The sequence below is a fragment of the Zootermopsis nevadensis genome, unplaced genomic scaffold, assembly GCF_977971745.1.
Source record: "Zootermopsis nevadensis isolate Lab colony 2312 unplaced genomic scaffold, Znev_1.0 Znev_ptg000031l, whole genome shotgun sequence".
NCBI classification, from domain to species: Eukaryota; Metazoa; Arthropoda; class Insecta; order Blattodea; family Termopsidae; genus Zootermopsis; species Zootermopsis nevadensis.
In genome coordinates, this window is record NW_028259163.1 from 3,700,964 (window position 1) to 3,715,838 (window position 14,875).

The 14,875-nt window shown below is 34.7% G+C and overlaps 1 protein-coding gene across 6 annotated transcripts in view; it reads right to left on the reverse strand.

The window, feature by feature from the left end:
- LOC110827030 (uncharacterized) overlaps positions 1-14,875 on the reverse strand; it is a 66,801-nt gene that overhangs the window by 44,584 nt on the left and 7,342 nt on the right. For 3 of the 6 annotated variants that reach the window (XM_022058268.2, XM_022058265.2, XM_022058266.2), the window contains exons 2-3: positions 11,112-12,099; positions 9,893-10,057 (exon numbers count right to left, since the gene is read on the reverse strand). In XM_022058268.2, the coding sequence (XP_021913960.2) occupies positions 9,893-10,057; positions 11,112-11,946 (1,000 nt within the window). In that variant the 5' untranslated portion in view covers positions 11,947-12,099. Of the gene's footprint in view, positions 1-1,729; positions 2,029-9,892; positions 10,058-11,111; positions 12,100-14,875 lie in introns of those variants that run through there. The other 3 variants (XM_022058269.2, XM_087359226.1, XM_022058270.2) reach the window with 3 other exon arrangements.

The following is a 14,875-nucleotide window of genomic DNA, read 5'->3' on the forward strand; positions in this document are numbered from 1 at the left end:
GCCATTGCCTTCTTCTGTGTGTGAATGGAGTAATTGTTGGGATGCCACGGAGGAAAACTCCGTGTTGCCTAGACCACGGCCTTGCCCAACACAAGTTATAAATTCGGGCACCGCCGGGAATCGAACCCGAGACCCCAGGATTACAAGGCCAGTATATAAGACAGTAAATGTGTTAATAAATTAATGCCTTAGTTATTTCATTATTTCAGATCAATATCGCTACAGATAAGTCTACAGTAAAAAGCAAATTTTTATATAAAAAGTATTTAAAAAATATTTGTTACTTAATATCATTAATAAGTTTTCTAGGCTGTCAGTAAGTATTTATATATCTTTTAAACAATCTTATACCTGTCATCACATTATTAACAAATTTGTTAAGGAAACAAATTTAAACAGAAAAAAGAATGCATGTTTTTTAACCCATCTGATAACGTCTATTACCAAGTCGAATGTTTATTACACAATATAAAAATGAAAAATGTAATAAATTTCATACCACATATTAATAACAAGCTTGACATACAGTCACGTGAAATAACTTTGTAACACGCCACAGAACAATAAAGTTTCAAAACTTCCTGCAATTATAGGTCTCTTTCTTTTTAAAATTCGTAATGTTCCTTGTTTTTTATTCCACCATAATTTATTCCAATAGCACACATAACCCCTTAAATCCTTTTCCTACCGCAAAGAAAACACATCGATTCACCATTACAAAAACCAACATCTTAATGTTGTTTAAGGACATGATCTATGTTTATTCTGAGTATCATACGAAATACATAAATGTTAAAATACGTGGTACGCCTAAGAGCCACTCTGCTTTGAAGATACGTAATCATGCCATATGTTACTTTCTTGAGGTCACTAAACTGTTCCTTTCACAAAATTGCGTTAAAGTATTCTTAATAATAAACCACCGTGTTTTTATAACATTCTTAATATTACAGACTGTTAAAAATTAATAACACACTACTGTTAATTTAGAATAGTTGCTGAAAAAGTGTAACAAATATGTAAAATTAAAAATATTTAACACGAGTACTGAATTATTTATGTAGCGAAAGATTTTAGTATAATTAATTGAATATAGTTTTAACTAAAATGATAACACATCTACTTATAAAACACCTTCGGGGAATACAGATAGAACGTGAATGAGGAGTACTTTCTATATATTTTATAACGAAGCATTATAAATATATTATTAATAAGAAAATGATTTCATATGAACACAATAACATAATATCAATTTACTTAAATGATTCTTCGACAGAAAAAAAGTTTCGGTGACAAGTACATTATATTTATTTTAAGACGTCATCTTTTTCCGAAAAAGCGATCGATTTTAGTCGACTGTTTTCGTATCGATACAATATCGAAACATACGGACAGACAATATTAATTACTCACACTGAGCAAGGCGAAAGTTAAACTTTACCCAAACTTAGTGTTATTAACAATTAATATACGACATCCCACGAGTTCATACCCTGACAAACACTGCTTATCTATCATATAAATAAGACTAAAATGCCAAAAATAAAACTGATTATCTCGAAATAAAATAAATATATCATGTCATACGAATAGTATCACTACAAATCATATAATCTTCAAACAACACAAAATGTAAACATTGAGGTTAGACTCCACTGTCACTCTGAAATAAACAGAATAAAGTCAAGTTCATGCAGAATTATACACCAAATTAATATTTATATACTTTAAATAAAACCAACACACTATTATATTCATTCTCGTTTCGAACACGAAGCCAAAAATACAAGTCCGCGGTTGTTAACACGTGACGTCACTCATAACACTGCGTGTATCGTTTCGTCTCTGTTTCACTTTCTATCTCGATCTTGCAGTTGCGATATCGACATCGCATTTTATACACTGAACACTTCACGTAAGAAACAAGCTGTGGGTTGTGCCAGACAGGGGCTGGACGCTAGCTTTGCGGGCTTGCCTCCTGTCCAGGGGAACAGCCATTCTGTACTATAGACCAGAATGGTACTGCTAACTTAACGCACAGTCTGAGCAAAACGCAGCGAAACTGCGCATGCCCGTTTGAGACCTACTATTGATTACACTCAATACTATGTATCATCCGCAAGACACTTGGTGAGATGCATTAGGTTGCATTATTTATTTCGATTTCTTTATCTGGTTTTCTCTCTCTCTCAAACGTCTGTTGCCCAAAATCCATGAAACAGTCTTTTACGAAAAGCTAACCCATCTAGTCTAGAAATTTTCTGCCATATGGTCCATTACCTTGTTCACAATAACCTGTAACCGGTCCCTATCTTGATGTTAATCGCTAATGATAATGTTATAATTTTAAACCAAGTTTACGGAAAAAATTTCCTTCTTCAGAAACTAATACCACGCTAAGCTAAATTAAATCCCCGCTTTTATGAAACCCAGAGATTAATTTCGTCCTCAGAAGCATTCGATACACTGATCCATATACCAAGCCAGATGAATCCAATCCTCACCATGAAACCCTATTTCCTTAAGATAAATTTTACCACAATTCTCCCATCTATGCCTAGATCTTCAAATTAGTCTCTTCCCTTCCAGTTTTTCAACGAAAATTCTGTAAGTATTTCTCATTTCCTACATGGTCCTTTACATTCTCTGCGACAGAATAATTTTTGCACCCATACAGAGGTAACTTATTCAAACAGAAAACGGGAAGACAAAACATTTTTAACTGCATGGTAGCAAACTTCACCCGAATTTAATTCCTTCAAGCAATCGCCGAGTTAATAGTTAAAGTAGGCCACGATTATTACATTTAAGAACTTATCAATCAGAATTATTTGCGCACTTTGCTGTACGCCATTTGGTGTTGAACAAGTGTCGTTAAAAAAAAATCAACGAAATCTGGATTTAATAAGCCCACACTGAATCTTGGAAGCACAAAATTTATATAAATAAAATTTATAAACTCAGTTCTTACCTCAAAGAAAACAACGCGTCTCAATGACAACGATCAATCGGTTAATACTGCTTAGAAGAATAGTCGCTGTTTATTCTGACGACCTTACGAAAGCTATAAATAAACTCTGTGGGGTAAAATGCCGAGTCAATGAATCGTAAACCAGCTGGTACATGTAAGTTACCACTCTGTTATAAGACCTATGAGTTGGAAGGCAAAGGCGAAATCTTACACACCCAATGCCATTCTTTACGCTCCACTGCTGACAAGAAGCGAGCAAAATCATCACAGACGTTCGAGTTTCATCAACTTTTATCGAACTCCAGCACAATCGAGATACAAGAAGGTCGAGTTTACATCGAATACAGACCAAAAAAATAGTCATAGTTACACAATGTATACAACAAAATCTGTCCTTAACAGCAAAATCGACCATTCTTTAAGCAGTCGATATCGGTTTTCCATATAGACTTCTGGTATATAACGATGTTTCGGAGAAACATAATGTTTCCATCTTCAGGTAAGTCCACACGGCGGAGGACTAATTTCAACATCTTCACGGTCACGAGAACCTTAAGCACTTAACAAATTACATTTTATAGAACCAAAAAATATCTTTATTTATTTGAACAATCTTAAGCATATAAATCGGCCATGGCTTCGTCCACCAACTTTCCACTTAGAAACCGAATACGAGGAGACATTTTCACACATAAATATCCAACAGCTATTCGCCCCAGAAGACTTCTTATCTTACGGAGAGATCGATATGACAATTGTCGATTTTCCTCCCTGGTCTTGGCAACGGACCAAATTCTCCATCGGCACATAGCTGGAAGGTAAAGTGTATCTCAGCCTCCTTCGACAATATATATTTGCCCACGCCAAAGTTAACTTCATGATGTATCAGAGCTGTCCTTAAGAATCTAAAGTGAATTCAATTAACGAAAGTTTACTGTCGTATTCACGACAGTCAACCACGTTTTCATCCAGAGCCAGATTAATCCAGTCAACACCCTCACACCTTACTTTTTCTAAGACCAATTTGTATATACTCCCATCTACGTCAAGTTCTACCCAGTGATATTTTCCCCTCCCGCTTTCAAAACAAAATTATATACGTATTTCTAAGATAGTGTAGTTGCGTCATATTGTGAATATTCTAACAATTATTTATTTTAATCCGTCTTTTCACAATATTTAAAATTTCTTATAATTAAGATAATAAAATATCACTGATGTTCCATATCGATTGATCGATTTACATTTTGGAACATTTTACACAACATGTTTCAGTTTTTATAAAACCATCTTCAGGTGTAAAAGATTTACGAACTTAAAACTCAAATATGATTCCATTTGGTGATGTTTCATTACGTTTGTTTTTCATTTTTGGGCGAGGTGTTGTCTTTTCTTAAATTTTATCAGAAGTACATATCGGTTATAGATGTAGGAGTGATTGTTCCTATATGTCCAGAAGTACTACTGTCTTCGTATAGGTGTGTATTTCTCATCTACCCTTGCTGTGTGTCTCACTCAGCTCAACACCAATGCGAAGAATAGAGATTATGAATCTTCTCAAATGTAATTTTCTCTATCATCCCTTGTAGGTCCGAATATACCCCTAGGCAACCCGTATTATTCTCCTACACCCATATTATATTTTCGTATGTTTCAGTTTTCAAATTTTTAGACAGCAGAATGAAATACAAAGGATTCTTTGAATTACATGACAGAAAACATTCCCAGAATTCAGTCTGTTCTCAATTTCCTCGGGAATGCAAAAATTACAAAAGGAACAAAACTCAGACATATATAAAATATACGTCACGTCCTAATCGCTACACAAAAAAAAAATTATATTTTGTTAACATATATTTCAAAGATAAATAAAGGTACCTGTTAAAATGACTTTCGCCTTGGATACTGTACAGTTTACTCTGGTAGACACTGAATGAAATTTTACAAAAGCTTAATGTCACAATTACCAAACTAACAAAACTAAAAAAAAAACTCATTTGTCTTGTTACATTTATATCACCAAAGCATACAAATATTCCATAGTTACGTAACGATTTAAACAGAACACCCTGTACTTTTTCATTTATTATTCTTTGTTTCTAATTCCATTGTAAGTAAAAACAAAGTAACATGAAAAAGTGGAATCGATATGTAATTTGTACAGTTTTCAATACAACCTAAAGCCAAGATGTTGACGTATCAAATACAATGAAGATGGATTAAAAGGGTATTCCCCCAAGTTTGTACTGCAATGACTTTAAAGGGCAAAGACTCCACCAACAGACAATGATGATTCCTCCGACTTCATTATTCAGTCTGGAATCAAATATCACTGTCACTCCCTAAAGATTGATTACACTGAATTTAAAATCTGAACCAAAACCATACATGAATACACTACAACGAATTCATCACAAAGGAAAATGAAACTTTTTTCAAGATCTGCGATGTATTTTTCATCAGTAAACATGCTACACAAATATCATCATATTCTTCGGCAATCTTACCTTTTTTATTATTCAATAATACGTACACTGAATACATACGATATTTCATAATCACACCTATAACATGAGCACCGTAGTATTATACAATTAACATAATAAGCAGTGCCAAGAATATGATGATCTTTTAAGTTTCGTGTTTACTATAATTCTAGAAAAATCCCAAAAAAGTTACAATTTTTCTATGATCCATTTAGCCTACCTCCAAAACTACTCTATCCAATAAAACAGACATATAATTATAACGATAATTTAATATTTCATGGAATTTTAAGGCTCATTTTAGGACTGATTATAAACCGAACTAAAATATATATTAAAGGTATAGTTATTATTATTATTAGTGTTCTGTCTGACGACAGGTCCATATGAACAGGATCCTTCTATCCTTTTCTCGGACTGGGACCTGTTCATATACGTTCTTGGCAGATGATCCAGAAGTGGTTTGCCATTGCCTTCTTCTGTGTGTGAATGGAGTAATTGTTGGGATGCCACGGAGGAAAACTCCGTGTTGCCTAGACCACGGCCTTGCCCAACACAAGTTATAAATCCGGGCACCGCCGGGAATCGAACCCGAGACCCCAGGACTACAAGGCCAGCGTTCTAGACCACCGTGGCGGTGTATAGTTATTGCGTCATAATTTTTATTCCAATGTCGAAGCAAAACAGTTATAAAAAAAGCTCAAAATTCTTCATCAATACAGCGTAAAAAATATTATAAAATCTACACAATTCGTGGACCCCTTAAGCACATCTTGCGGGCCCTCAGGTGTTCGCGAATTCCCGGTTGAGAAACACTGTCGTAAAGAACGATTACGTAATCAAGGCACCAAGTTAATAAACACCCTTACTGATATAGCGTTCACGTTCTGTATCTCCTATTCATTATCGTCTCTCGCGAAGTTCACGTCACTTACAGAACTCTAGAAGGTCAGAGATTAGCCAAAGTGAACGTATTTCCAACTATCAGAGCTCCTGGCTTGTCCTTACCTTGACCTAAGCCCTTGGGGCAATCTCATTTCAATTCTCGGTCTTAGTTTGCAGAAAACAGAAACCCGAGTGGCTTCCACGCCTTACATGCCAACAAGGAAGCTTATCTCTACTAGAGTGACATCTAGGTCGTAAAACGATTATGTATAATAATAATTCCGTAGCCAATTTGAAATTAAGTCTTTAGTCAGATACTTTTATCATCATTAAACGAGATTAAAGGGGAGGCTATCAGTAGATCTAAAATTGGATAATTTTATTTTCCGTATCGTCAAACAACACAGACTACTTAAAATAAATATATTTAGTTTACCGAAGCGTGTACCATCTTGCTGTCTCCCTGAAAACATGACAGTTGCTCAGCTGATTAAAAAATTCACATTAGTTTACGATTACCGAAATTTCATTACAATAATTTACCACAGGATCCTATATTACACCAATTGAAATCGATCAGAATCGTCACATTTCATTTCTTTAAGATACTTTTTAATATTATATTCCAATCCATACCTAGATATTCACGTCTCTCGATTAAATTCTGTATGCAGCTATCTTTTTTCTCATGCGTGCTACATACCCCGTCCATTCCAACCTCTTTGATTTTATAATCATTATAATAAGACGATTAATACAAATTATTCATCGTCTCCAAATTCATGTGACATCATCACTTTTTAATTACGAAAATCACCACCCTGTACTCAAACAGACTAAATGTGGTAAGATTTCAGGTTCTCAAGGCAGTTTAAAATTTACGTACGTTCTATTCTATCACCAGAGTGATACCCCGATGACAGAGGCAGTAAGTACCTCATAAATTAAGATATATTTCTACAAAATTATATCTGATGGTAAGAAACTGAATGTGTTATTGATGCTGATTTTTCAACAACAAAAAAGTTTAAGATAACTTGATCTAATTCATTCTGTGTATCAGATTTTACAATGTAAAATTGCTTAAGACGTTTTATCGATGTCTTGTCACAACCTACACCAGTTACTGAAACATCAGATATCACTAAAGAATCTTATATTTACATAGCGACTACAAGACAAACAACAAATATGAAGACGAGATGTTTACAGAGACCTGCAATTGTAAGTTCGTCTGCTTTCGTGGCAGTTTGCAGAGAGAGAGAGAAGTAGAAGAACGGTTTTATCTTCTTGTGTCTGTGTACAGAACTGGATGTAGACAAAAGAACATTTTTCTCGCAAATATGAAAGATTTAATGTAGCGGTATCTAAATGTTAATCACATTCATGTAATTAATCTTTTGAGATCCGAATTTCTCGTGGCGGTGAAGACTTAAAAGTCAGACTTCTCGGTTATAAAGTCCCGTGGACTTGCAGTTAGAAACTTACACAGCGAAGTCTTTCAAACGACTTTTAAGGAAATTCGCTAACTTGCAGGACGCCATTAAATTTGACACTGGGGAATTTAACTAAAACATGTTTGCACAAATTTCAAATTTTGTCGATATCAATTCACGAAGACCTACCGAGCCTAACTTATTAAATATTTATCTGAGAGAAAAATATCTCGGATGAAAGATACAAAGAGAGAAAAAAACATACATTTTATGTCATGTAAACTTTTTAGTAAGTCTTACGGTTTTAGAGATAATTGAACAAAAATACAGAATCACGGATTTAAAATCTAGAGGCGATAACACAGCGACGAAATACATTTAACGTGAATATGAATTTACATTTTGGATACGTAACAAACGAGCCAAACATGAATTATATGATTTTATTTCGTGGAAAGGACACGTACAACTCTTGCTTTAATTATACTTTGTTCTAAACGCATATAAATTTGATTGTTCTGGAGAATATTATTACTTAGGGGCCATTATAACTGTGCGTATGTTTGTGTTACTTTGATGTAATTTCTGAATGCCTTCATCAATATAAATTTAATTAACTTAAGAGGGGGGAAATTAAATTAGTGCTTCCCTGTAGAAGACTTTCATGGAACAAAATATAAAAAATCAATTAATTTCTGACTGTGGGTAAGAGACATTTCATGGTCTTCGAAACGCAGTTTAATGCAACTTTATAATTCAAAAGGAAACTCGTGAAATTAGATATCTAAGAATCGATTTTATAAAGCACATAACCGGAAATTAATCATGTAATATCAATAAATACTGGTGGATAGAATTTTGAGTCAATTTAGTCTTCACTTCTATTAGGTACACACATTTAACAATCCTTGTCATAACATCCTTTCGTCTGCTAATTTCTACCATTCCAGAAGTTTCAGTTTATTTGGTATCAACTATTTATTCTAACAATTATTCGTCTATTTTCTGATCTTGTCCCAAATGCAACTAAATAAACTTCCATCTCTTTCTTCATATTCTTCTTTTTTAAACTTTTACAGTCGTCGTAACTTACTGGTTCTCATATTCGATATCTGTCAATTATTCCAATCCGTTTCAATCTTTATACAAATTCTTAAAGACATTCATCGCACATTCGATATGTATCGATTATTCCAGTCCCCTCAAATAGTAATACAAATTCTTAAAGTCATTCCACATTCGATATATATCGATTATTCCAGTACCCTCAAATAGTTATACAAATTCTTAAAGTCATTCCACATTCGATATGTATCGATTATTCCAGTCCCCTCAAATAGTTATACAAATTCTTAAAGTCATTCCACATTCGATATGTATCGATTATTCCAGTCCCCTCAAATAGTTATACAAATTCTTAAAGTCATTCCACATTCGATATGTATCGATTATTCCAGTCCCCTCAAATAGTAATACAAATTCTTAAAGTCATTCCACATTCGATATGTATCGATTATTCCAGTACCCTCAAATAGTTATACAAATTCTTAAAGTCATTCCACATTCGATATGTATCGATTATTCCAGTCCCCTCAAATAGTTATACAAATTCTTAAAGTCATTCCACATTCGATATATATCGATTATTCCAGTCCCCTCAAATAGTTATACAAATTCTTAAAGTCATTCCACATTCGATATGTATCGATTATTCCAGTCCCCTCAAACAGTAATACAAATTCTTAAAGTCATTCCACATTCGATATGTATCGATTATTCCAGTCCCCTCAAATAGTAATACAAATTCTTAAAGTCATTCCACATTCGATATGTATCGATTATTCCAGTCCCCTCAAATAGTTATACAAATTCTTAAAGACATTCATCACACATTCGATATGTATCGATTATTCCAGTCCCCTCAAATAGTTATACAAATTCTTAAAGATATTTATCGCACATTCGATATGTATCGATTATTCCAGTCCCCTCAAATAGTTATACAAATTCTTAAAGACATTCATTGTACAGGATATTGCCTGAATAAATTCAGTTATTCTAATATCAAACCATATTTGTAATATATATTATAAACAGAACAAGGTACTTACTCCTCTTTTCAGACAAGGCCTGTAGAAAAGCTGTGACGACGTCATTCTGTTTGTCGCGTCTTGAGATGAGGGCGTCACGACGCTTGAGCTGGCGTACTAAAATCGACCCTGCGTACTGGACGTCAAAGCGTCGCGAAGCTACTAAAGCTTCAAGTTCGGGGACACCTAAATAAAACCAACACTCATATTGCACATTCTCTGAACACGGAAATCAAATCTAACTATAGCAGCCGTCACAAAACTGCATGTTTCAAGGTCACATCAAAATCGTACAATCTTTCAACACGAACAGCAGAGACAAAGCGATTGAAGGCAGCTCAGAACTCGCAGAGTAGCAAAGCTATCAAAACTAGTGATTTAGAGCCAGCGATAAGTAAAGTAAAGTCTTTCAGTGGCCTTGTAGCATGCAATTTGGTGACGGCTACTATAATGCCATAGGACGTAACTGGTCACCATCCTAAGCTAGAATTTCTGTCCTGAAGAATGAGGTAATATATACCTCCGAAACGTTGGAAACCATCTAAAAGTCTATACGCTGTCATAAATTATAATACCACAATCGATAATTGAATATTGTTCACGACTTGACAACATATTTCCTTAGTATTAATTTCGGATCCCCACAGAATGGATTCATAGCTTTAAGAGTTAAATACAAACAGCAAATAACAAGTATTAATAGAAATTTAATTGCGGCTAATATAAAAATGGCTGCTTTCAGAAATGTTGCTGATACAAGTTTAATGACGGTCAGAGGTGAGATAAATTATCGCCGTGAAAATGAATGTAATAAGTACCTGAAGATTTCTGTCTTCTGGGTTGTTGCGCTGTGTAGTCTGGTAGATGTTAACCAACGTTTCAGAGGTCATACTGCCTCCGTCATCAGAGTATGAAGATTCCTGTCTTCTGGGTTGTTGCGCTGTGTAGTCTGATCGATGTTTACCAACGTTTCGGAGGTCATACTGCCTCCGTCATCAGGGCGATATTCATCAGACTACACAGCGCAACAACCCAGAAGACAGAAATCTTCATACTCTGATGACGGAGGCAGTATGACCTCTGAAACGTTGGTTAACATCGACCAGACTACACAGCGCAACAACCCAGAAGACAGAAATCTTCATACTCACCGCTGTGAAAACCTAACAAATCTAAGTACCTCTGAAACGTCGGTAGACTACACAGCTCAAGAATAAAAAAACAAATATCAAATACTCACTTCTGGCTGAGAGCCTTTCTCGTTGCAGTGAGTCGTTGAAGCGCTGGGCCGAGGAACAAGACTGAATCTTCCATGTCGGTGAAGAACCAGTTGTAGTACAATAATCCGACTCGTAGGCGCTGCTGTTTGTAGAGCATCGGCGTCGACCGAAGGGAATCTGATTCCCGTCACAACTCCACTTCCCATAAATGTCCAGAAGAAGTTCATCCAGTAACTCGGACACACGTCGATTATCGACTTTACCGCTGATTCCCCGTTCACGATTTTCACCATTAACACTTTTATCATCATCATCATCTTCGGTTTGTTCTTCAATTGATGATTCACGGGACAGCGATGATGATGCGTGAAATAAAATCGATTTACGACTGTAAAGTGACAAATCTCGACTGCCATTAGACAACGTTTCATTTGAATCAGAACTTTGAGATGAAGAACAGTGTAAACTGCTATGGCCATTTGTAGATGTCACTAACGTCGATTTTTGTCTATAGTTGAAATAATCACTACTCATGTTTCGTTGTTCTGACTTCGTAGTAAATTCTGCTGAACGCCAATGTCTAATTGAAATTTCTTTTGCATTTTCACCTTCTTTATAATTAATTCCATTATATTTAAAATCACTGTTGGTCCCATTACTTTTCAAAACCATAGAGTTGTCGGATTTTGCCTTCTCCAATTTTCTATTTCCAGGTAAAGGTTTTTCGACAAACATCGAAGCTTCTTTGATCTCTGGAGTCGACTGCCGAGCTATTACACTGTGTCCAAAGACGGAATGGTCCGAATGCATGATTTCTTTTAAGTCTACTGATGTCATGTCCTTTCTTTTACCCATATTATTAAAATTTTCAAAAAAGAAAAAAACTTCTTATTTCAAAGCTGACTTCATTAAAATGTACACAAAATCACTCTTCACTCACAGATACGAAAATGGTTTGTCAGTCTAATTCTATAGTCGTGTTTAGTTACATTCTTCTCCTTCTGGTACCTAAGACAAAACAAATAAAAAATTGAGTTCTGCAGACAAATAATTCTTCTATTTGTTACAACGAATAAACACAGTAAGAATGAAATATTCTTCTGGACTAAGGTTATACTAGTGTTCCCCCCCCCCCACTCCAACGTTTGCCACATAAACCACATTGGACGCCAGTAAAAGACCACAATCCTCATAACCTTCACCTACTATCTCGAGGTTGAACACGCACGTGTACGGTGGTATAATCGCCCATCAGCCTTGAATGATCCTGTCATTAACAAACTATTATCTTAATCAGTGTTTCAAGACACACATTCACTAAAACGGCATTTTTCCAGCTGTTTCTTGCTACCGTGTATAATAAAGCACAACTGTCCTGCGCACCATATCGGCGCTTTGGGGGAGGAGAACTGTAGCTCGTATTCGTTCTAGACTTCGGCACTAGATGGGGTGAATGGTCAGCGTTATATATGCTTTACGTTCCGGAAAAGTCAGAGGCGTTGTAGACTCGGAGATTGCAAGAAAAACTTGTTTCCCCGCCGGGAATCAAACCGGTGTAGTCTAATCCCAAATCGCCATGGTTTATCTACCCTTTATGAGGATACTATGTAACATAACACTCTTATTTTATGGTTTTATACGATCTTCATAAAGACATTTTTTTTCGCAGGGCCCAACATTTTAAAAAAAAATCAAATTTAATGAAGTAATTAATACTGATACATTTAATTACATACAACCTAAAGAGTTATATATATATATATATATATATATATATATATATATTCCTGTTTATCAAATGATTCCATACATAATTTAGGCTTTTTAATAAACTGAATCTTGAATACCTCTTTACTGAATTTAAAGTTAATTTATTCTGTACTTTTGTAAATGGAACACTCAAGACGAGATAAAAACGACCTATCATAATTTTATTTTAAGCAATATTTGTAGCTTATATGCGTCATGTTTGTGTTGATTAAATATATATTTATTAATAATATAATAAATAAATATATATTTAAGCAATATGTGTAAGGAACACATACAAACTAAAGAGATAGGATTAAAATCTTCGTAAAAGTGACTTATATGAACTATTAAAACGTATTAAATATTTCACAAGTTTGTATACCAACAGCGTAGTTATCTTCTGTGAAAGGATCGTGTGAGGGAAATTTATACTGTGATGCAGAGGAGGAAACAGGAAACTATTTGACGCCACAATTTCCCTCTATCACACCGAACCACAGAACAGCTAATTAGTCGTTTTCACATTCAATTATAAATATATCTCGAACAGTGTACGCAATTCCAAGGACGTGTGTGGGAGTTTTGGTAACACATTATTATTAAATTACTGTGTTTCCAGTATTCTAAGACGCCATCCCTTGTGATGCCTACCCGAAATTCAGTACATAATAGATTTTCAGGTAAAAGCGATGTTATATCGATTTGTAGACAAGAAATGTAAGTCGAACTTCGATTTCAGAAATAAAAATAAAGTTTTTTAAAAAATCGAGATAATACGTTATGCTTACAATACCTACAATAAGTACGCAATTTATTTATTTTAAAGTACAGTTAAAACAGTTTAAAATGGAGATAGGCGAGAACTAAAAAGTGCCTTTACACAAAACTTTTTTGGTTCCGAGAGTTTATAATCAAACCGAATATAAAATTACATCTTAACCCGACGCTATAGTAAACATCCAAAGATAATTACAGCGTTGTTAAATAAAATTTAAATAATACTTCAATCAAAATAGAGACTAGGCTGTAGGCCTAATGACTGAGGTTCGATTCACGGCAAAGCAGAAATTTTCTCTTCACTACAACGTCCAGACGTGCTCTGAGGTCCATTGAGCGTCCTGTCCAAAATATATCGTGGTATTTTCCTCCGGGGTACAGCGACCGGATCATAAGGCTAGACAGTCACCTCCATGTAGGGTCGAGGTTATGAATACGGTTCTTAATTAAGCATCAGAGAAAGCTTTAACTTTATCTTGGACTCGAAAGCCAGCAAAGACAGAAAACATGAAAGGATTAAACTTGACGGTGGTAAACCTTTCGACAGGTTAACTGATACATTAGCGTCGTTCGATAAGTCACGTGTTGTAAAACACGTGGACTAACACGGCCACGTGTATGGTATACACGTGTATTGAGAATATACTGTAAGAACGTAAAAATATGTGGATGGCAGACACGTCAACATCGTGTTATTTTAAAATTACTAAGTCGAAATATTCTTCAGCTCTTGGACTAGCAACACAAAACAGATGTCAAATTTAAGATAAAGGCATTTAACATCCACGACGTTTCGGGAACTGGCTTTATTCCTACCACCTGTTGATTAGTCGTCATATACTAACCATACCTTCCTCAACATAAATGATCATGGAAGCGATACTAGCGCCACTTAATACTGGATCCTTCATTGCGGCAGATGTTCAAAATAATATTCAAAATGTGTTAAAGTATTTCTTTAAACAAATATAAAAACAACATGGCGTAATACTCAGATTTTACCCGACAAATTTAACGTGTACAGAATCTGTTTTAATAAGATTTTCATAAAGATACGATTAAAATATTAATAATAATTACATGAGATTCATATGACAATAAATGTTAAATATGCTAGAATGTTTTTGGAGACGATATAACAGCTAGCTAGAGTAAAAAAAAACCTATCACGACAGTGTGTGTACACAAGTATATTTTAATGTCTATAAACAAACAGAAATTAAAATTCAAAATAATAATAGTACGAACATTGGTA